This window comes from Catharus ustulatus, chromosome 3 (assembly GCF_009819885.2).
Source record: "Catharus ustulatus isolate bCatUst1 chromosome 3, bCatUst1.pri.v2, whole genome shotgun sequence".
NCBI lineage: Eukaryota > Metazoa > Chordata > Aves > Passeriformes > Turdidae > Catharus > Catharus ustulatus.
This window is the reverse complement of record NC_046223.1, coordinates 76559171-76577095: the sequence shown is the minus strand read 5'-3', so window position 1 is coordinate 76577095 and position 17925 is coordinate 76559171. Positions and strand designations below refer to the sequence as shown.

Sequence of the window (17925 nt, the reverse complement as noted above, 5' to 3'; positions counted from 1 at the left end):
TTTCCATCCCATTTGCTCCAAAGGCTGCTTTTACTTTTAACACCCGGCCTTTCATGCTGCATCTTGCTCCAGTGGGCACATTAGATCGGTTTCACCCTTCCTTTTTAGGGAAGGAAAAATAAAAGAAAATGTGGTTCCTTTCCTCTTTTGTGGACAATTTATTTCACTTGGGGAACTTCAACTTTGAGCCACAGGACAGAATAAAAATTGGAGAACTGGTGTGAATGCTTCCAGAGCAAGGGCTTTTCTTCTCTGAGTGGATGGGAACCAGCCACAATCGGCTATATTAATAAATAACTTTCCTCACAGTCGGCCTTTACATGGTCCTATTGATAAAATTGTTCGCGTGTCGTTCACGCTTTTTGACTCATTAAGGCCTGGGAGGGAGCGGCTCCCGAGGCGGAGCAGTAGGGTACCTTGGTCGCCTTAAAGGCCCTCTCTCTACCTCTGCGGCTCTCGGAATTTCAAGCCGGTCTCATCCTCGAGTGGCCAGGCCAGAGGTTACAGGGACATGTTCATGGCATAAATTTATTGCTCTCAACTTCTTGTTTATCCTTTTTTCCCCATTCATGCCGCTGATCAAAGGGGTCATCTTCAGTTCCCCACATCCTCTCCCCCCTCCTCTTCCCAACGCTGCCGAAGTGAAAACGAACCACCCCTGCTCCCGGGACGGTGGCACCCCGGAGAGATGCGATCGATGGTCACCGATGCTGCAGGGGGAAGGCGCGGGGTGGGGCAGGCGCGACATTTATCTCGCGTGCGCACCAATGCAGACCATTACTAAAAATGCATTCACAGCCTAGGCGGACTCAGTGCCGGCCAGCGGCCCGGGGAGCGGGCGGTGGCAGCGTCCCGTCCCGCCCTTGCCCCTGTCCCTTACCGGTGCCGCCCGTCCGGGGGAGCCCCGGGCTTCCCTCCCGCACCCTCGGGCAGCGCCAAGGGCGGCACGGGCCCACGGAGCACCCTGCGCTCCCGCCGCTCTCGCAGAGGCGCTGACACTGCAGGGCTCGCCCGGCCGTGGTGCCCCGGGAGGGCACCGGGCGGGCTGGCACCGACCGGCGGCCAGCGTGGGCAAACATCGTCGCAGCAGCGGCGGTGACTTGCCAGGCAGAACTTTCAGTGCTTTCCGGAGGGGTGAAGGGCACGGAGAGGGGAAAGAAGATGTTTGGGACCTCCAGCTGGTGAGAGGTGCCGGTTCAAAATCGCTCTGGTTCCCTGTGCGCATCTTTGCTCTCAGGGTACCACTCGTGACGGGGGCAGATAAATCCAGAGCAAAGCTCCCACACACAGTCACATAGAAAACGACGTGCCAAGGTTTATCTTGCAGAAAGTGGGTTACTTGAGAAGAGCCCGCTCAGTTACCTGGCGTCTGTCGGCAGATGTACCTTTAAGCGTAGCTTTTTGGTTTTCCTTCTGAAATTTATTAGGGCTGACTATTACAAAAACGCCACGGGAAAAAAATATAGAAAAAGCTCCATATCTGCGATTATTTCTGAAAGCAGTGCATAAAATCTCATGTGCAACTTTGCAACTTCTCCAAAGGAAAAAGGTTTAGAAAACTCCTTTTTGGAGTGTCGTGAGGCACGGAGCAGAGAAAACCTGCCAGCAGGAATTAGACAGGAGTATAAAAGTGAAAGTGGAAAATTGAATTTGTTAGTCTCTTTGGTCTGATAGCCACATCTGAACTGTTGCATACACTTGAGATATAAGTCGCACACCATTCCTTTTCAGCTCCTGGAAAATTCCTGGGACATTTATCCGGCCTGAATTTAAGATGACTTAATCCTAGCACTACGTTGTATCTTAATTAAAATATTTATGCCAAGAGGAGGGACATAGGATCACACTCTGTTCGAATATCTTCTTTCTGGCTTTATTTACAGTTGCTTTTTGCGGTTTCCACCTCCTAAAGCGGTTTCGGTGCAAGAGATTTTTGCGTGTGGGCGAGGAACTTGTGTATTTATCAAAGGAGGAATCCAGCTGCACACACTGTGTGCTAGATATCTCTGTTATCTGCCTGCCTGTTTCCTGGTGGCCGTATGTCTCTATTTCCTCCTGTCTCTATTTCTTAACCGCACGAACTACAGACACAGCTTCCCCAGCACTCGCAGGTGCAGAGGTTTGTGTTTTACAGCGGCTATGGCGGCTCATATTTTGTGCTATTCATCCTCCTTAAGGATCAAAGCTCTTCTGAAACAGATTACTGGCCTGAAACCAAACCACTGAAATGGTAATATGGCCGTTCTTTAAAAAAAAAAAAAAAAAAAAAAAAAGTGTAGGTATTTTCTGGTGTTTTCTCATCAAGTACCTGCCCAATTTCTGTATGGCACACGCCGGGAATCAATAGAAGTTAACAAGTCCTCAAAACATTCCCCATCTCTTTGTTTAATCTCCTTTACAATAAACCCAAGGGAAGAGAATTAAAAATCTTTGAAGTATATTAAACCTCAAAAGGCTCAGCCAAGTAGACTTAAAATAGTCACTTATTTTCCAAAACTGGTTTGTCGAGGAACAATAAAAGGAAGTAAAATTTATGGAGAAATTATACAGTGGATTTGTCACTTAAAATATCGTAACTGTCTCGGGGACAATACCCCATGCTGAGGATTAATGGTCCCTCCAGACCTTTGATTCACCAGCGCCTTTTCTTTGCCCTTGACAAATTGGATTTTTAGGAATGGGAAGGTCGCCTGGCCCATTGTCTGCCAGCCATTCACTCCGCCTGATTATGCAGGAGGGTTAGGGAAAGGCTCCATGTGACCCTCTTGGATGGGACTCCGCAGCTGCTCGAGGAGCCAAACTCTCTCACCAAACTCTGCGCCCCAGAGCATCCCCCTGCCAAGGGGTACCCCTCCTGCTCCCGTTGAAAAGCCGGCATCCACACAGCGCCGCGTCACTCTGCGGGCGGAGATACGCCTGTGCTCATCCTCCCGCCGCCTGCCGCTGTCACTCCGGCCCCCTTAAGTAGTTGGGGTTCCCGAGCGCTCACACCCAGCGGCAGCGATGCAAACCAGCAGGGCTCCGGCCATCAGCGTCAGCGCGGAGAGCTGCATCCCGGCTGGGCTGCGCCTGGGTCCTGTGCCGGGCACCTTCAAACTGGGCAAGTACCTGTCAGACCGCAAGGAGCCAGGACCCAAAAAAAAGGTATTTTCCTACGGTCTCTCCTGCACCGCTGGACCTTGGTTATTCGTTGACTCGGGGGAAGCCGGCTTTGGGAGAAGAGACTGCTCTTCCCCCGTCTGTCTTCGATCCTCCCTTCTTAGAGCGAGCCAGGAAAGCAAAGGAAAGCATTTCCAGAACGTCCTGAGATGTCTCCCCGTGGTTTTGGCAGGAAAACCTGGCCGCCCGTGCCCTCTCCCTCTCCTCCCCAGCGCCGGGGCCCCCAGCCCGTCCGGCCTCCGGGGCGAGGCCAGAGGACACGAGGGCTCTCCCGGAGGAGCGGACGCGCCCCCGCCTTGGACATAGACGTGCTGGAAGCGTCGCCTGAGCCCCGTGCCCGGTGTCGGAGGGCCCTGGTCCCGCCACCCAGCCCCCGTCCCCCGGGCGCTCCGCTCACTGGGGTATTGCCCCTTTTCCTGGTAGAGCCAGGACGTCCCACGGCCGGCTCCTCGTTCCTTGAGCCCTGGCGAGGCGAGAGCACGAGGCAAAATAGCCCCCGGGTTTTGGGTTTTGTCCCGGGAAGGAGCAGGGCAGAGGCAGATTCACCGATTTATTTCTGCGTTTGGCTCGGGTTCGTGCTCCCAATCCCTCTTCCCGGCCGCGAGTCGTTCGGCTTGGGCCTGAAGGCAGTGCGGGGCGAGAGGGCCGGGGCTACCCTGGAGACGGCGTCGGGGTGCAGGTCGCAGGTGTTGGGGCAACTCAGCGCAGCTCGACCTCCCCCCAGAGCCTCGGGGGGACCTCCCCTCCGGAGCTGCAAACAACCCGCACAGCCGGAGCGGGAGGGATGACGGCTTCGGGGTCAGTCCTTGTCCGAGCGAAGGAGCGAGGAGGAGGAGACCGTGAAGGGCTTTCGCCCCGTCCATCAGGCTCTTCAGGGGGCTGCGGATGAGACCCCTCCTTTCGCCCCCCGGGCAGCCGCGGCTCACGCGTTCCGCTCTGATTTTTAATGCACTTTAATTGTTTTTAAACGCTCTGCCAGCCCACTCAAATTTATTTCTCATCTGGCTCCCTTGGTTTCTCGCTTTAGACTGCTTTGTTCCGATGACTTTTATTGCACGGTCATTCAGGGAATGGGCACTTCATTTTCTCTTTGTATGGCCAAGCAGATTATGAAGTATGGGGCTACAGGGACTTTGTAGCTAAGCAGAATCTTCTCCCCTTTCCCCCTCCCCATCTCCCGACAAGTCCTGCATGTCGCAATGGTTTTGCACGGACTCAGAGACTGCACAAACTCTAAACAAAAAAAAAAAAAAAATTAAAAAAATCGTAGAGAGGAATTTAATATAGCGTTAAGCGAAATGTAGCAGCTGTGAGTGGACAAGGTGCGTTTGGATCAATGCGACCCAAGGGAAAAATCCCGTTTCCCCTCGCCGGGCACGGGGTCTTCCATCCTTACCCGACAGAACTGCAACCCCCGCTAGGGCTGCCGCATCACTCCCAAGGCACCTGCGAGCTGGGGAATGTCCTACCCAAAGGTGGATGAGGATGAAAGCGGGCGGCAAAAGGAAATGCTCTCGCCTCTGCTTTCAGCTGCGATGCTCAGCCCCCTGCCTAGTGAAGCAGCTCGATGAGCCAGGCTGAGCGGGCAGGCAGGCAGGGTGAGCTTTTTGCTCTCTTTGTGTTTCGTTTCACGTGAAAATGACAGCAGTGCCGCCTGTTTTTTTCCAGGTGCGGATGGTCAGAGGGGAATTAGTGGATGAAGCCGGGAGCTCAGCTCTGGAGTGGATAGGGTTAATCCGAGCTGCCCGAAACTCCCAAGAGCAGACACTGGAGGCTGTTGCAGATCTACCAGGAGGACAGGTACCCCACTCGCGGCTCCGCGCTGGCATGGCATCTCTCTCCGCCACCTGCCTTTCCTCTCAAGCCTCCTGAAGAAGTTTCCTTTCTTCCTTCTCCAGATTTTCTACCGGGCGCTGCGAGATGTCCAGCCGGGAGAGGAGCTCACCGTCTGGTACTCCAACCCTCTGGCGCAGTGGTTTGACATCCCCGTCACGGCCACGCCGACGCACGACGAGAAAGGTACAGATACGGGCATTCATTTCAGAGCAACCAAATTAAATGAAACAAAACAAACCCTGTTTAACTGACACCTTTGACGGGAACTCAAACTGCGGTAGGCAAACGTGGGCCCTCAGAAAAATAAATGCCAGTACAGCTGTCGTGAATTTAACCCACCACCCTTTAAACTAAGACTCCATCTGCTTACATTTAAAGGATGATGTATTAACTCGGTTGCGTATGGAAAGGCCCCCGTGCGTCGAGTTGTTCCATCATCGGCCCGATTTAATGATTTTTGATAGGCGAATGGGGTTTCTGTGAAATATCGCTATAGTTGGTATGCGAGACAGCAAATTGGCTGAGTAGTTTCTAAAAATACCGGGTTTACCTTCACTGCTCAGAGTTTCAGAGACTGTTTTCAGGTTCTCTTGGGGGTAGATTCACATAGTCAAGAGAAAACTGGGCAGTACTGGGCAGTCCCTGTAAATTAGAATACATTAGGTAAAAGGTTTAGTCGGCGTCAAATAGCACTGAGATCAGGGTATCCAAAGATGTTGGGAAGGGGAAGACACCGGTCTGAGATGGCTTGTTTCAATCCGCAAACCTATTCTTAGCCGGAATTACACCGGTGTTAACAAAATGCTAAGGTGGCAGCGTACTATAAAAAGGCGAGGGAAAAAAAAAAAAAAAAAAAAAAAAAAAAAAAAAGACGAAACATTTCAGCGTTCATTTGTCGGGCTTCTCTGGGGCGGCCACCCCGTCCCGCTGTTCCTGGGTCCGGACGCTCCCTGGGGCATCCGTGGGGGAGCTACCTGTGGGCACTCGCTCCCCTCGGGCTGAACCCGTTCCACGGGAGACGAGGGAACCCCAGCCGCTCCTGCTTGACGCAGAAGATCTTTCAGCTTGGCCGTGTCCCTGGGAAGGGAGCGAGAGCACGGTCTGGGCAGGGGCTGCCCCCTCCCCCTCGTCACGGCTGACCGCTCCGCAAGGTGATCAGGTCCGGCCCGAAGGGACGGCTGAGGGACAGCCAGGTTCTGGCCATTACATCTCATCGACTCGTGCTATGTGCAAGAGCCCAAATCCCTCCTTGTACGAAAACTACACCCGGAAAAAGAAACTCTTTGTCACGTCTCTGTCCCCGCCACGTCGAAGGGCAGTGAGGCCGTGTATCTGCCGAGGGTCATCCCCCCAAGAAGCCTGGCGAAGTTTCGGTAACAAGGGGGACACGACGCTGGGTTGCATCACGCTCCTCCCCAGCAGCCCTTGCTGCGGATGGGTACCAGCGCTACTCGGAGAAAAACGAAAAAGACCTCAGGTCTGCAAGAGGCTCCAAGCGTGTGGCATCTTCCTTGCCCCGTCGAAGAAAAGCTGATTTGCAAAGTGACCCTATGGATCTGCTGCCTCTTCGGCCCCACAGTTTCCAGACTGATTCATACAGACCCAGCAAAAGTGTATCAGCATGCTGAAGTGCTCTTCTTTTAATGATCACATGCTGAAAAAAAAAAGCCGAAAAGTCAAACTAAACTCTCAAACCCCCACCAACCGGCAAAACACAGAGGAAGAAATTCGGACAATTTTTTTTTAACTACCAAACGAAAAAATCAATCCAAAACAAATATTTGGAATTCTACTGTGTTTGACCCCTTTAATTTGGGTCACCGTTGTGAGAAAGAGGTGTTTCTTGGTGTTTGTTTTTCTTTTTTGGTTTTTGTTTTGTTTTGTTTTTGGATTTTTTTTCCCCTTTCCCCTCGAGCCGTTCTTGTTGAAGTGGAGCTGAGCCGGGGAAGCAGCCGGTCTCGGTGGCGGTCGGGACCCGGTCCCGACCGTCTTTTCCCGGGGATACCAAGGCCGAGCCGCGCCACTGAAGAGACCTGCACAGGCAAACGAATACAGCGAAAGGGAGCTTGTGGCCATACTCCTTTCCATCCGTACCGCTCCTTTACCCGTTTTCCGATGCACAGCAGTGGGATTGCCACCGTAGCTCCTCCTCCCGTGGCCGCTGCCTCTCTGGGGCCCAGCAGACACAGTCCGATCTCTCGCCCTCCTCGACGGGGCGAAAACCAGCGTCCAACACCTTCACAGTGCTGCAGATCCCGGGACCGCCTCTCCACGGGAAGGCTGCCCACGGCGGCGAGGAGACAGGCGGCGATTACATGCAACAGCGCATGATGCTTCCACGCGAGATCGCACACAAGTTTCCCACGGAGAGCGAGGATTCAGTTTTCCTCCCTCAGCGAACATCGACTGATCCCTGTTAAAAGCCGTCTCGGGAGGCTGGTCATGGCCATCCACCCCGGCAACCCTCCGTCCCCGGGTGCCCCCACACGCAGACAGATGCGGGGCACGATGCAAGATTTCATCCCTGTTATCCCCCACGGGGTTCCCTGAAACGTGAGGAGCTGCCCCCAGGCCTGGAGCAGGCTTTCATTTGCGTGCGGCACTTGGCCTCATCTTAGGTGTTTCGGTGCATTAAACTGCGGGGTGAGGGTCAGCTGAGGACGGTCAGGGTGGGCAAGAAACGAACGGGAAATTCGGAGGCTTTATCAGCGTAGTATGGTGGCTGGGGGAAACGAGAGAGAGAAAGATGGGTACAAAGAGACAGGAAAGGAGAGAAGGAAGAGGTGAAGGAGAAGAAGGAGAGGGAGGAAGGAAGGAAGGAAGGAAGGAAGGAAGGAAGGAAGGAAGGAAGGAAGGAAGGAAGGAAGGAAGGAAGTCCTAGATAGACAGGTGGCCACAGAGGCGGTGTTTCACCGTCGGGGCTGGGAAGATGCTCCTCCTTGGGGTACCCTCCTGGCAAGCAAGAGCAGGAGGGGGAAAGCAGAGTCTGAGCCTCTGCGGTGTCGGGCAGCCACCACAGCCGCGGCCACCGAGGTCTGTTCCGCTTGAGAGAAGTCAAAATGGGACGGGGCACAAAGGGCATTGTCTTCTGAAAGGGAACGATTACATATGGCCCATACATATCGGATATTGTCTCGCCGAGTAATGAGCGGCTCACGATCATTAGATTGGCCTTTGTTCGGTGCAGCCGACTCCCTGACATACGCTACCTCCTCTGCAAACGCCAACAGATGGGCCCTCCGACAGACGACTCGCGGCTGCAGCTGCTCCCCCCGGCCCTACGGCGCCCCGCTCGAGGGAGCTTAGCCCGGACCGCGCAGAGCCCGCTTCGCTCCGCGGCATAGCCGGGCGGGGGCGGGACGAGGTGGAGGGAGCGCGGGGAGGCGCGGGGATGCGCGGCCGCCGCTGACGGATGTCCCTCCGCTTGCCTCCGCAGGGGAGGAGCGGTACATCTGCTGGTACTGCTGGAGGACCTTCAAGTACCCCAACAGCCTCAAGGCCCACGTCCACTTCCACTGCGCTCTGAGCCACGGCCGGCCCTTCCTCCATCACGACCACGGCCGGCCCGCTGCCACTGCCTTCGGCCTGCCCCCCAAGGAGCTGCCGGCCGGCTCTCTGCGCGGCCACCCGCCGCCCGGCTGCGGCCCTCGGGAGGCCGTCAAGCGGGAGGCCGTCGCCGCCTCCCCGCCGCTCGCCAAGCCGGCGCTGCCCAAGCGGGTGGCGGGCAAGGAGGAGCAGGAGCGCGCCCTGGACATGAGCGTGGGGGCCGCCCGCGGGCCGGGGCCGCTGCTGGGGCCGGCGGGAGGCAACGGGCTGGCGCTGTGCCCCGGGGCGCGCTCGGCCTTTCGCCCCGCCGGGTCGCTGCGGGAAGAGGCGCGGGGCACCGCCGCCCTCGGCTTCTCCAAACTGCTGGGGGGACTGAAGGCGGGACGCGCCGCCGCCGAGGCGCCGCCTAAGTGCGGAGCGCTGCCGGGTGAGGCCGCCCCGCAGGCGGCGGCGGCGGGGCTGGCTTGCGGCGGCGGGCTGCGCGCCTTCCCGCTGCTGTCTCCGCTGGAGGAGGCCTCGGCCTTCCGGCAGGTGGAGCGGGGGCTGCCCGCGGCCGCGCTGCCGCCCGCCCGCTACCCGCCGCTGCCCGGTGGGGCTCTGGAGCGCTTCGCGCTGCCGCCCTTCGAGGGGCTGAAGGCGTACGCGGGGGAGTGCGGGCTGCCGGTGATGCCGCTCACCGTCTACAACGGGGAGCTGCTCTACGGGGCCGCGCCCTACTACCCGCTGAAGCTGCACCTCGGCGGCCTCCTCAAGTATCCCGAGTCGGTGTCGTACTTCGCGGGGCCGGCGGCAGGTCTGCACGCCGCAGATCTTGGCTCGCTGGCCAGCATCGACCGGGAGATCGCCATGCACACGCAGCAGCTCTCCGAGCTGGCGGCCGAGAAAGGCCGAGGGAGGCTGGAGGCGCTGCCGGCGGGGGCGGCAGGGGCGGCCGGAGGGAAACCCAAGACTGGGCACCTGTGCCTGTACTGCGGGAAGCTGTACTCCCGCAAGTACGGGCTGAAGATCCACATGCGGACTCACACCGGCTACAAGCCGCTCAAGTGCAAGGTCTGCCTGCGGCCCTTCGGGGACCCCAGCAATCTCAACAAACACATCCGCCTGCACGCCGAGGGCAACACGCCCTACCGCTGCGAGTACTGCGGCAAGGTGCTGGTGCGGCGCCGCGACCTGGAGCGGCACGTGAAATCCCGGCACCCGGGGCAGAGCCTCGGCAAGGCGGCCGAGGACAAGAGTGACTCTGGCTACGCGCAGCCCGAGCAGGAGCAAAAGACTGACAACGAGAGCGATGTGGACGTCTGCTTCACCGACGACCAGAGCGACCCGGAGAGCGGCAGCCGGCACCGCGAGCAGTGATGCGGGAGGCGGCCGGGGCGGGGCGGGGGTGAGGGGAGCGCTGCAGCCCCCCCTCCCTATTACTCTGAGTTCCCGGGGCGGTCCCACCGGAGGCCGTGCCGCGGAGGAGCGCGGGCTGGCGGGCAGAGCCGCCGGCGGGGCGGGCAGGGGTGCGCGGGCGTGCCCGGGTTCCCTCCACAGCGTCGCCCCCGGCGCTGCAGCTGCGGCGGCGGGACAGGGGCGGGAGGGTGAAACCCTGGCGGGCCCGGGATACCGCTGGACAGGCACCGCATCGCGACAGGCGCCCGCATTTCAGTGGCCATATATTTTTATTGTACCTTTGTGTCGAGAAAATTGTGCCTTTTGGAAACGGTTTTTTAAATATGCGCTCTCCCATCACTCTTTCCAGCGTTCTGAGCCGTGGGGCTCAGCAGCAGACCCGGGTCTGCAAGCGCCTCTGGCACCTGTACACTTTATTTGACACCTCACCTGTGCTTTCTCGAGTCCTAATAAAGCAATATCAACAGCTTTTTGAAAAGACAGAAAAAAGCCAGGCAACTAATAGCCGCTCTTGCAGCATGAAAGAGGTTTGCATAACAGGTGCACCATTTGATCAAGTTGCAATTATTTATAGCAGATAATATTTGAGTAACAAATGTAAAATAAATATTAAAAAGCATGACTCTAAAAGCACGCACTATATAATTTTAAAGGAAATACACTCTCTGTTTGGTAGAATACAAATGTGGTGTATGTTTGTTTTCTAATGAACGATGTACAGTGGATACAGTATTTTGGTCTTGGTTCCAGTTTGTCATGCGATTTTTTAAGAAAAGAAATAAAGTTACTGACAAACTACTGTTTGCCTAGTTGTTCGTTGAAGTACTGTCAGCAGGATCTCGTGTTTCTTCACGATTCTGATTGATAGGAAGATCACATCCATCTGTATACAGCGTATTTGGGTAAAGCTCTAAACAATTTGCCCTGAATATGTCGCCTGAGCATTTTCCTTCTCTCACTTAGCAAAACCAAAGGGTAGAAATCCCAAATCCAAGCCGTTCTTCTCTATGCCTACGATTTTTGATTTTTAAAATTTTTTTTTGTTATTTTGTTTTGCACAGATGGAGGGCAGAGCTGTTAGAGGCTGAACATTATTAGTCTGTTTTTATCTGTTTGCACTCGGTCAAACGTGCCACTTTTGCAAACATTCTTCTTTAGAGTCGTTGTTACTTTTATTTGAGGGAAAAATATTCTTATTCTTTGCTATGAAAAACCTGAAACGAGTTCAACTTAAAAAAAGAGAATGTCAGAAAATTATGTGTTTCCCCTGGCAGCTCCTCCAACTCACAAGGCAAAAGGATGCAACACTGCTGACAGTGGATCCCCATCTGTGACCTGCCAGATGTGCGGGTCTGCCCGCTCAGGTCCGAGCTGGGGCTTTCCGTGTGCCCTCGGGCAGGCAGAGGCGGGAGGGAACCCCGCCTTTTGGTTTGGCATAGTTCACAACTCCGAAGCAGACAGTAAATCTCTTTGATTATTCGATACACTTAGAAGACTAAATTTTCAGTGTTGAGCCCTATTTCAGACCAGGGTGTAGGCGATGAAATGTAAAATACAAACAAATTACTTTCAGTATTTGAGAATTTCAGATACAAATCTGATCCTTCTTTTGCTCACTTAAGGCTATACCGTGCTTGATAGCAATAGGAAGCAGGAATTCAAATACCAGTCTTGAATTTCCTTTAAAGGTTTGACTCTGTATTTTTATTTTTTTTTTTTCTTCCCCCCTCTTATGTGGGCTTATGCACTCACTCGATCCAGCTTATCCCAAGACGCAAGTTGTCTTTCTGACATGAAAATAAACGGAAAACCCCTCGCCTGCCAAGAGAGGGATCTTTTTCATCTGTTAGCAGAATAGAAAATCTTGTTGTTATTTATAGCACTGCCAGCAGGACCCGGAATATTTCCTGCCAATTCTTTATTTCAATATATTTGTCTGCTGCTTTCCCAAAGGAAGGCACCCACCGTGGAGCTCCTGCCGGGAAGGGATGCATCTCGAGTGTTACGAGGTTGTGGAAAGGGTATAATACTGTGATACAGGAAATATTTTAATGTCTATAGATTTTATGAGTTTTAATAGAAGTGTTCCATTAAATCGTATTACTTGGGCCACCCTCACCAAAAAAAGAAAAAACTCAATAAGTACTCCAGAGAGTCAGTTTGTGTGAATAAATGGTCTGTGTACATAATAAACAGTCTTAGAGTTAAGAAAAAAACCCAAACCGAACTAAACGTAACCAACCTCAAATAACCAAAGTCAAAGAAAAAAAAAAAAAAAAAGGAGCAGCATATGGTTTGACTGTGTGTTTTTTTGTTTTGCTGTTTTTTTTTTTTTTTTTTTTTTATTGCTATGCATCGGCTAAATTGAAATACAAAGCGCAGGCGGAGACACGCGGAGAAATTCTCCACATTCACTTTAAGGGCCCTATTCCTGAGACGTTCCTGGCGGACACGCATTCCCCAGCATGGGTCCGCGGGCGAGTGCCAGTGCCCGAGCCGGGATGCGCGGTGCCTGGCCCGGGGTGCTCCCGGTGCCCGACCCGGGATGCTCCCGGTGCCCGACCCGGGATGCTCCTGCCTCCCCGAGCGCCTTCCGATCCCTGCCCGACGCTCCCAGAGCCCCTCGTGAGAAGCGCCGCCTGCTTGGTGTTATTTTTAGTTTTCTCCCGTGTTAAATTTTATTTTATTAGATTTTACCACGTTTTGGGTTATTTCATTCAACTTTGATTTATTTTGTGTCGCTGTCAGCCCAGGGATGAACGTTCACCCGAAACCTCAGTGATCTGGGCGGTGTCGATAGCCCGGGGTGCAATCAGGGCTAGGGAAAGGAGCGTTTCAGGCGGGTCAGCAGCCGCAGCCCCGGGATGGAGCTGAGGACTCCGCGGGCTCAGGGCTCCGGTTCCCGCTGCTCTCCCGTTCCCGGGGCGGGCTCACGGTCCCGGCCGCCGCCGCTCCCTCGGCAGCCCCGGCCCGCGCTGCCAGCTCGGGCGCTGATTGGCTGAGCCCTCCGGCGCCGCGCGTTCCTATTGGCCACTCCGCGCCTCGCGGCCCCGCTCCGCGGCGGCGGCGCTGAGGGCGGTGCGGGCGGCGGGTCGGGAGCGTCCCGGGGCTGCGGGAATCGTCCCGCCGTGGGCTCGTGGGCTGGATTGCTCATTAACTCATGTGCCGGTCATAGCAGTTCCCGCGTCTTTCGTTTTCCCTGCGGGCAAGTTTGGGTCGGAGGGAGGTGAGAAAACTTCAGGTCGCAGAAGCGCGGAGGTGATGGCAGAGCCAGCCTGGGCACAATACACGCTGGATTTTGTGTTCTTAGCGTCTCTAGGTCTATTATTGCTTCTGGCTGACTACCATTTGAAGCTAGGGAAAAAACAAAAAAACAAATCCTCAGGTTTTACCTTCTGTATTTGTAATTATTGATAGATGCAGTAAAACAGGCATGTCCTCTGCATTTTTATAATAAAGGAGAAAATAACCACATTTACAGTAAAAAATGTGGAAAGTGTAGGCAGAAAGGATGATGCTAAGACCGAAGAAAGATCAACTCCTTTAAAATATTACTCATTGAAATGCTTGTTTGGTCAAGGGCCATAGACATTCAATGACAAGATTTCTCTATTTTATTTTCCATGGGAGGGCTCAGGTTTTTTGAGTCAAGTTGAACAGGGAATAATGAATGCTGCATTTTGTGAGGGAAGAATAGAACATTATTTGCTTGTTGGAAGTCAAGAGCCAAGAAGAATAAATAAATTCAGATGGCTTTTGGACATTATTAGAAACTAGTCTAGGCATTTTGCAAACTGGTCTTTCCGTTTCCAAAGATTCACATTCAACCTTAGCTATTCTTGTAAAAGCAATTGATTTCAGTAACATCCCATTTTTAAAATTTGGTAAGCAGTTTTGATTATTATCTACTTGCCCTGTATTAGCCTCTTCATAGAATCACCCTCAAGAAGTCTGGATGCATCTGGCAGTGGGTGCAAAGAATTGCCAAGAAGTAGATTGTAAGGATCTTGACGTTAATTTTGGTTTTCAACCAAACTTGATTTTGGCACAAAACTCTGTAATGTATCCTACAAGTTAATGCTGTAATTACTGTTGTATCCATTGCCTGAGGATGCACATGGAGATGAATGGTGCTGTGAATGACCAAGTCGTAGGGCAGGGTCTTACTCCTCTAAACTGGCTAAAGGAGTTTACAGCTTTAAACAGCCCCCAAGATTACCTGATTTTGCAAAGATGTTGAGCACCTGCTCTCCCCAGTAAAGTTAGTGGTACTGATTTAAAATCTGCCAGGCTCTTTGACATGTAAAGTGGGATAAAGGTATTCTGCTGTAATGCAAGTGAGTTTAGATTTTGAACTGATTGATAGTACAATACTCAGGGAGGACTCGATCACTTTAAACAAGGAAATGGCTCTATACACGTAGAGGAATATAGTTTCAAAGATTTTTGTATTAAACTCATATTTTAAATCCACATACATGCACACACGTGAAAGCTCTGCTGTAGGTATGAAAACATGTGTTCTTAAGGATCCCTTTCTATGGCTGCAGCTCTGGTGTGGCAAATAAATGATTTATTGATCCAGTAAAACCTATGAGTTTGTTTGGGTACATTAATGTTGAAAGTATTTCCAGGGAACATTTTTTTTTCCGCCAGAAGTTATGTGCTTGAAAGTACATTTTGAAATAGTGGCTGTGTTTGTAAGCTGTACTTTCAATATAAAAAAGAATCCCAACACCTGCATCTGATGAAGAGAGCATCAAGACTTGGATTTATACTTCCTATGTGCCAGGGAGACACGAGGATGGGAGAAAATCTAACTGCACTTGGCTTCAGGTCAGGGAATGGTGAAGATCAAGAATTCTGTCTGAAAAGAGCAATTCTGCACTTGACTGTGAGCAGTTACTTTCTGAATTTTCACCTGAAGGTAAAGTTCAACATGTCAAGGTCATGTTCAAGCTCACTGGAGTTCATTGGACCATATCAGATAAAATCTACAAGGAACAAAAACGCTTTCAGGTATATTCAAAGTCAATCCAATGAGGATTGACAGCATATAAACTTGTATTTTACAAGAAACAGAAGAAAGTTTTTTAACAACTGAAAAAAGACATAGCTGAAGAAACAGATGACTGGATCTGAGGTGTATATCCATCTATGTTTAGAGCTGATATTCTGAAATGTTATGGAAAGCTATGAGCAAAGTTCATAAGCTTTTTATGTAGATTTACATATGAGTGTGGATTTTTGATGTTTAAATTCTGATTTTTTAACATGTTCTGTTTGGAATGTATTATCCCGTTTCAAGGGTAATGAAAGAGTTTGCATTTATATTATTTTTTAGAAACTGTAGACTGCTTGCTTCTGAGGGAGTGGTTTAGTAGCAGGTAATTTGAAGTCCTGATCTGAAATGGAGTAAGTGTGATTTAAAAAGACAACATCAGTAAAGTGAGGTTCAGAGTGCTAAGAAAAAATTCCTCACTGTTCTACTGTTTGCATCACTTCAGTTTCATTGCTGATGGCTAAGCAGTTGCAAGAAGAAAACTTTAGGAAGAATGGGAAGAGGTGAAGTCTTTATACTCTTTTGTAGTTTTAAAAACCTGCTGATGAGTCAGAGCAGCAGAGGCACATATTTTAGCTTTAGAGCATAAAACTGGTTCTTACAGCATGATCAATTTTTTTTGGATCTATTCAGAAAATTGGAGGACTAAAAAAACATTTAAGCTCCGAGTCCTATTTTTCTGTGTAAGACCTGTACTTACCTATTTTTCAGTAGTCTAAGCTGTGCAGTAGCTCACCAAAAGAAATAACCAAAAAAGCAGACAGTGTATTTTTTTGGTATACCTCTTGAAAAATCAAAGAGGCTGAGCGCTCTGGGGTATTCAGAGGTACTCCACCAAAGATCCTGCTAGCCACATCATGGGGTTAAAGAGTCCTGTTGGGAATGCACGTTTGCAGCTAAGCAGCAACTTAGGACTGTGTTGGAGTAGCTGCATGGCTGATGGTTGGCCTCCAGATTGTGCTTCTTTTTTCTGCAGAGAGCCTCTCCCTCCTTGTAGAAACAAGCAAAACTAACATTTTTTTTGATAGAAACAAAGGACTGTGGGAACCTTGAGCCTCTGGTCTGAGTTCAGGCAGGATTCTGGTTGCAGCTCCCAGTGCCCTGTGGCCCACAGTGACAGTTGTCTTTGTCAGTGCCCATAAGGAAAACTACTTCAGCTTTGCATAGGCCAGAATTCACTGCAACAGCACACTGAAATCTTGTGGTCTATTTTTTTCCCCTTTCTGTTTATAAGGCAGAAACTTAATTTAACATCCCTTTGTTTCGTGTTGCTGACTGCCAGCTGACCAAGAATAATGCCTTTTGGACAAAGCACAGGGAGGAAGCAAAACATTTTTTCACTTCTTTAGTCCAAGAGATCTAAATTGTAAACAAGTTTGGTATACCAAATTATTTCAATGTTTCTGTAACATTATATGCTATCAAAAAGGGCAACTTATTTATTCCTGAATGAGTTAATTTTAGTTTCATATGGGGCAACAAAGTTGCTTAAGCCTAATTTCTTGAGGTAGCCTGTATGAATTTTAGAATATGACTCTGTGCTCTGCCATGATTTTCCAGAATGTTTTAAAATAGATAGAGAACCTTAGCATTTCAGATACGAAAGAAATGTGTAACTTTTGTTCCTGAATGAAATTTGTTGGGAATAATATCTTATGCCTTTGTCAGAGCTAATGAAAAAACCCCAATCCTGTTGTAAGGGGATATATAAAACAGTTGAAAAATATAATTAGCAAAATAAAACACTTCACGATGGTGCAGACAATTACAGTAGTTTCACGAATACAAGCCGCACGGATTATAAGCCGCACCCCCGGTGCCTCGACAATGTTGCTGTCTTTGTCAATAGATAAGCCGCACCCCGAATATTAGCCGCACTTTCGTTCGTCGCGAGAATCCGTGCGCAGCTTTCACAAATTGGCCAATTAGTAACAGGATCGCGGCATAGCGGGCTTTACTGGCTCGGGGCGGGGCCAGGAAGGCTCGGCCCGGTCATGGTTGCCGACGGGGCCGGGTGGCCCAGCTCAGCGCCACGGCTCGGCGGGGCTGGCCGGGTGGTGCTGCCGCCGCCGCCGCCGGGCTCGCTGGCCCCCCTCTCCCGTCAGCACCGCCCCGCTGCCGCGTTCGCTCGCCCGGCTGGCAGGGCTGCCGCCGCCGGGCTCGCCGCCCGCCCCGCTGCCGCTTTCGCTCGCCCTGCGCCGCGCCTCGCGAGCGCCGCGCCCGCCCCGCGGCGCTTTCGCTCGCGGCGGCGCTTCGCTCGCGGCGGCGGCGCTTCGCTCGCGGCGACGGCGCTCCCGCGAGCGGCGGCGGCGCTTCGCGAGCGGCGGCGGCGCTCCGCGAGCGGCGGCGGCGCTTCGCGAGCGGCGGCGGCGCTCCCGCGAGCGGCGGCGGCGCTTCGCTCGCGGCGGCGGCGCTCCGCTCGCGGCGGCGGCGCTTCGCGAGCGGCGGCGGCGCTCCGCTCGCGGCGGCGGCGCTCCGCTCGCGGCGGCGGCGCTTCCGCGAGCGGCGGCGGCGCTTCGCGAGCGGCGGCGGCGCTTCGCGAGCGGCGGCGGCGCTCCCGCTCGCGGCGGCGGCGCTTCGCGAGCGGCGGCGGCGCTCCGCGAGCGGCGGCGGCGCTCCCGCGAGCGGCGACGGCGCTTCGCGAGCGGCGGCGGCGCTTCGCGAGCGGCGGCGGCGCTCCGCGAGCGGCGGCGGCGCTCCCGCGAGCGGCGACGGCGCTTCGCGAGCGGCGGCGGCGCTCCGCTCGCGGCGGCGGCGCTTCCGCTCGCGGCGGCGGCGCTCCGCTCGCGGCGGCGGCGCTTCCGCTCGCGGCGGCGGCGCTTCGCGAGCGGCGGCGGCGCTTCGCGAGCGGCGGCGGCGCTCCCGCTCGCGGCGGCGGCGCTTCGCGAGCGGCGGCGGCGCTCCCGCGAGCGGCGACGGCGCTTCGC

General features: G+C 53.2%; 1 protein-coding gene across 1 annotated transcript; it reads left to right on the top strand.

Moving 5' to 3' along the window:
- Positions 1-2919: 2919 nt before the first annotated feature.
- PRDM13 (PR/SET domain 13) lies at positions 2920-9913 on the top strand. The gene is made up of 4 exons (XM_033055687.1): positions 2920-3144; positions 4828-4959; positions 5058-5178; positions 8432-9913. The coding sequence occupies exons 1-4, from the start codon at positions 3004-3006 to the stop codon at positions 9895-9897; spliced, it is 1860 nt and encodes a 619-aa protein (XP_032911578.1). The 5' UTR covers positions 2920-3003; the 3' UTR covers positions 9898-9913.
- The last annotated feature ends 8012 nt before the right edge of the window (positions 9914-17925 follow it).

What these genes read in the sequence shown, in the direction of transcription:
- PRDM13 (XM_033055687.1), top strand. Translation starts at nt 3,004, where the DNA reads ATGCAAACCAGCAGGGCTCCGGCCATCAGCGTCAGCGCGGAGAGCTGC. An exon ending in CAGATCTACCAGGAGGACAG is followed by an intron (nt 4,960 to 5,057) that starts GTACCCCACTCG and finishes TTCCTTCTCCAG; the next exon opens with ATTTTCTACCGGGCGCTGCG. An exon ending in GCCGACGCACGACGAGAAAG is followed by an intron (nt 5,179 to 8,431) that starts GTACAGATACGG and finishes TTGCCTCCGCAG; the next exon opens with GGGAGGAGCGGTACATCTGC.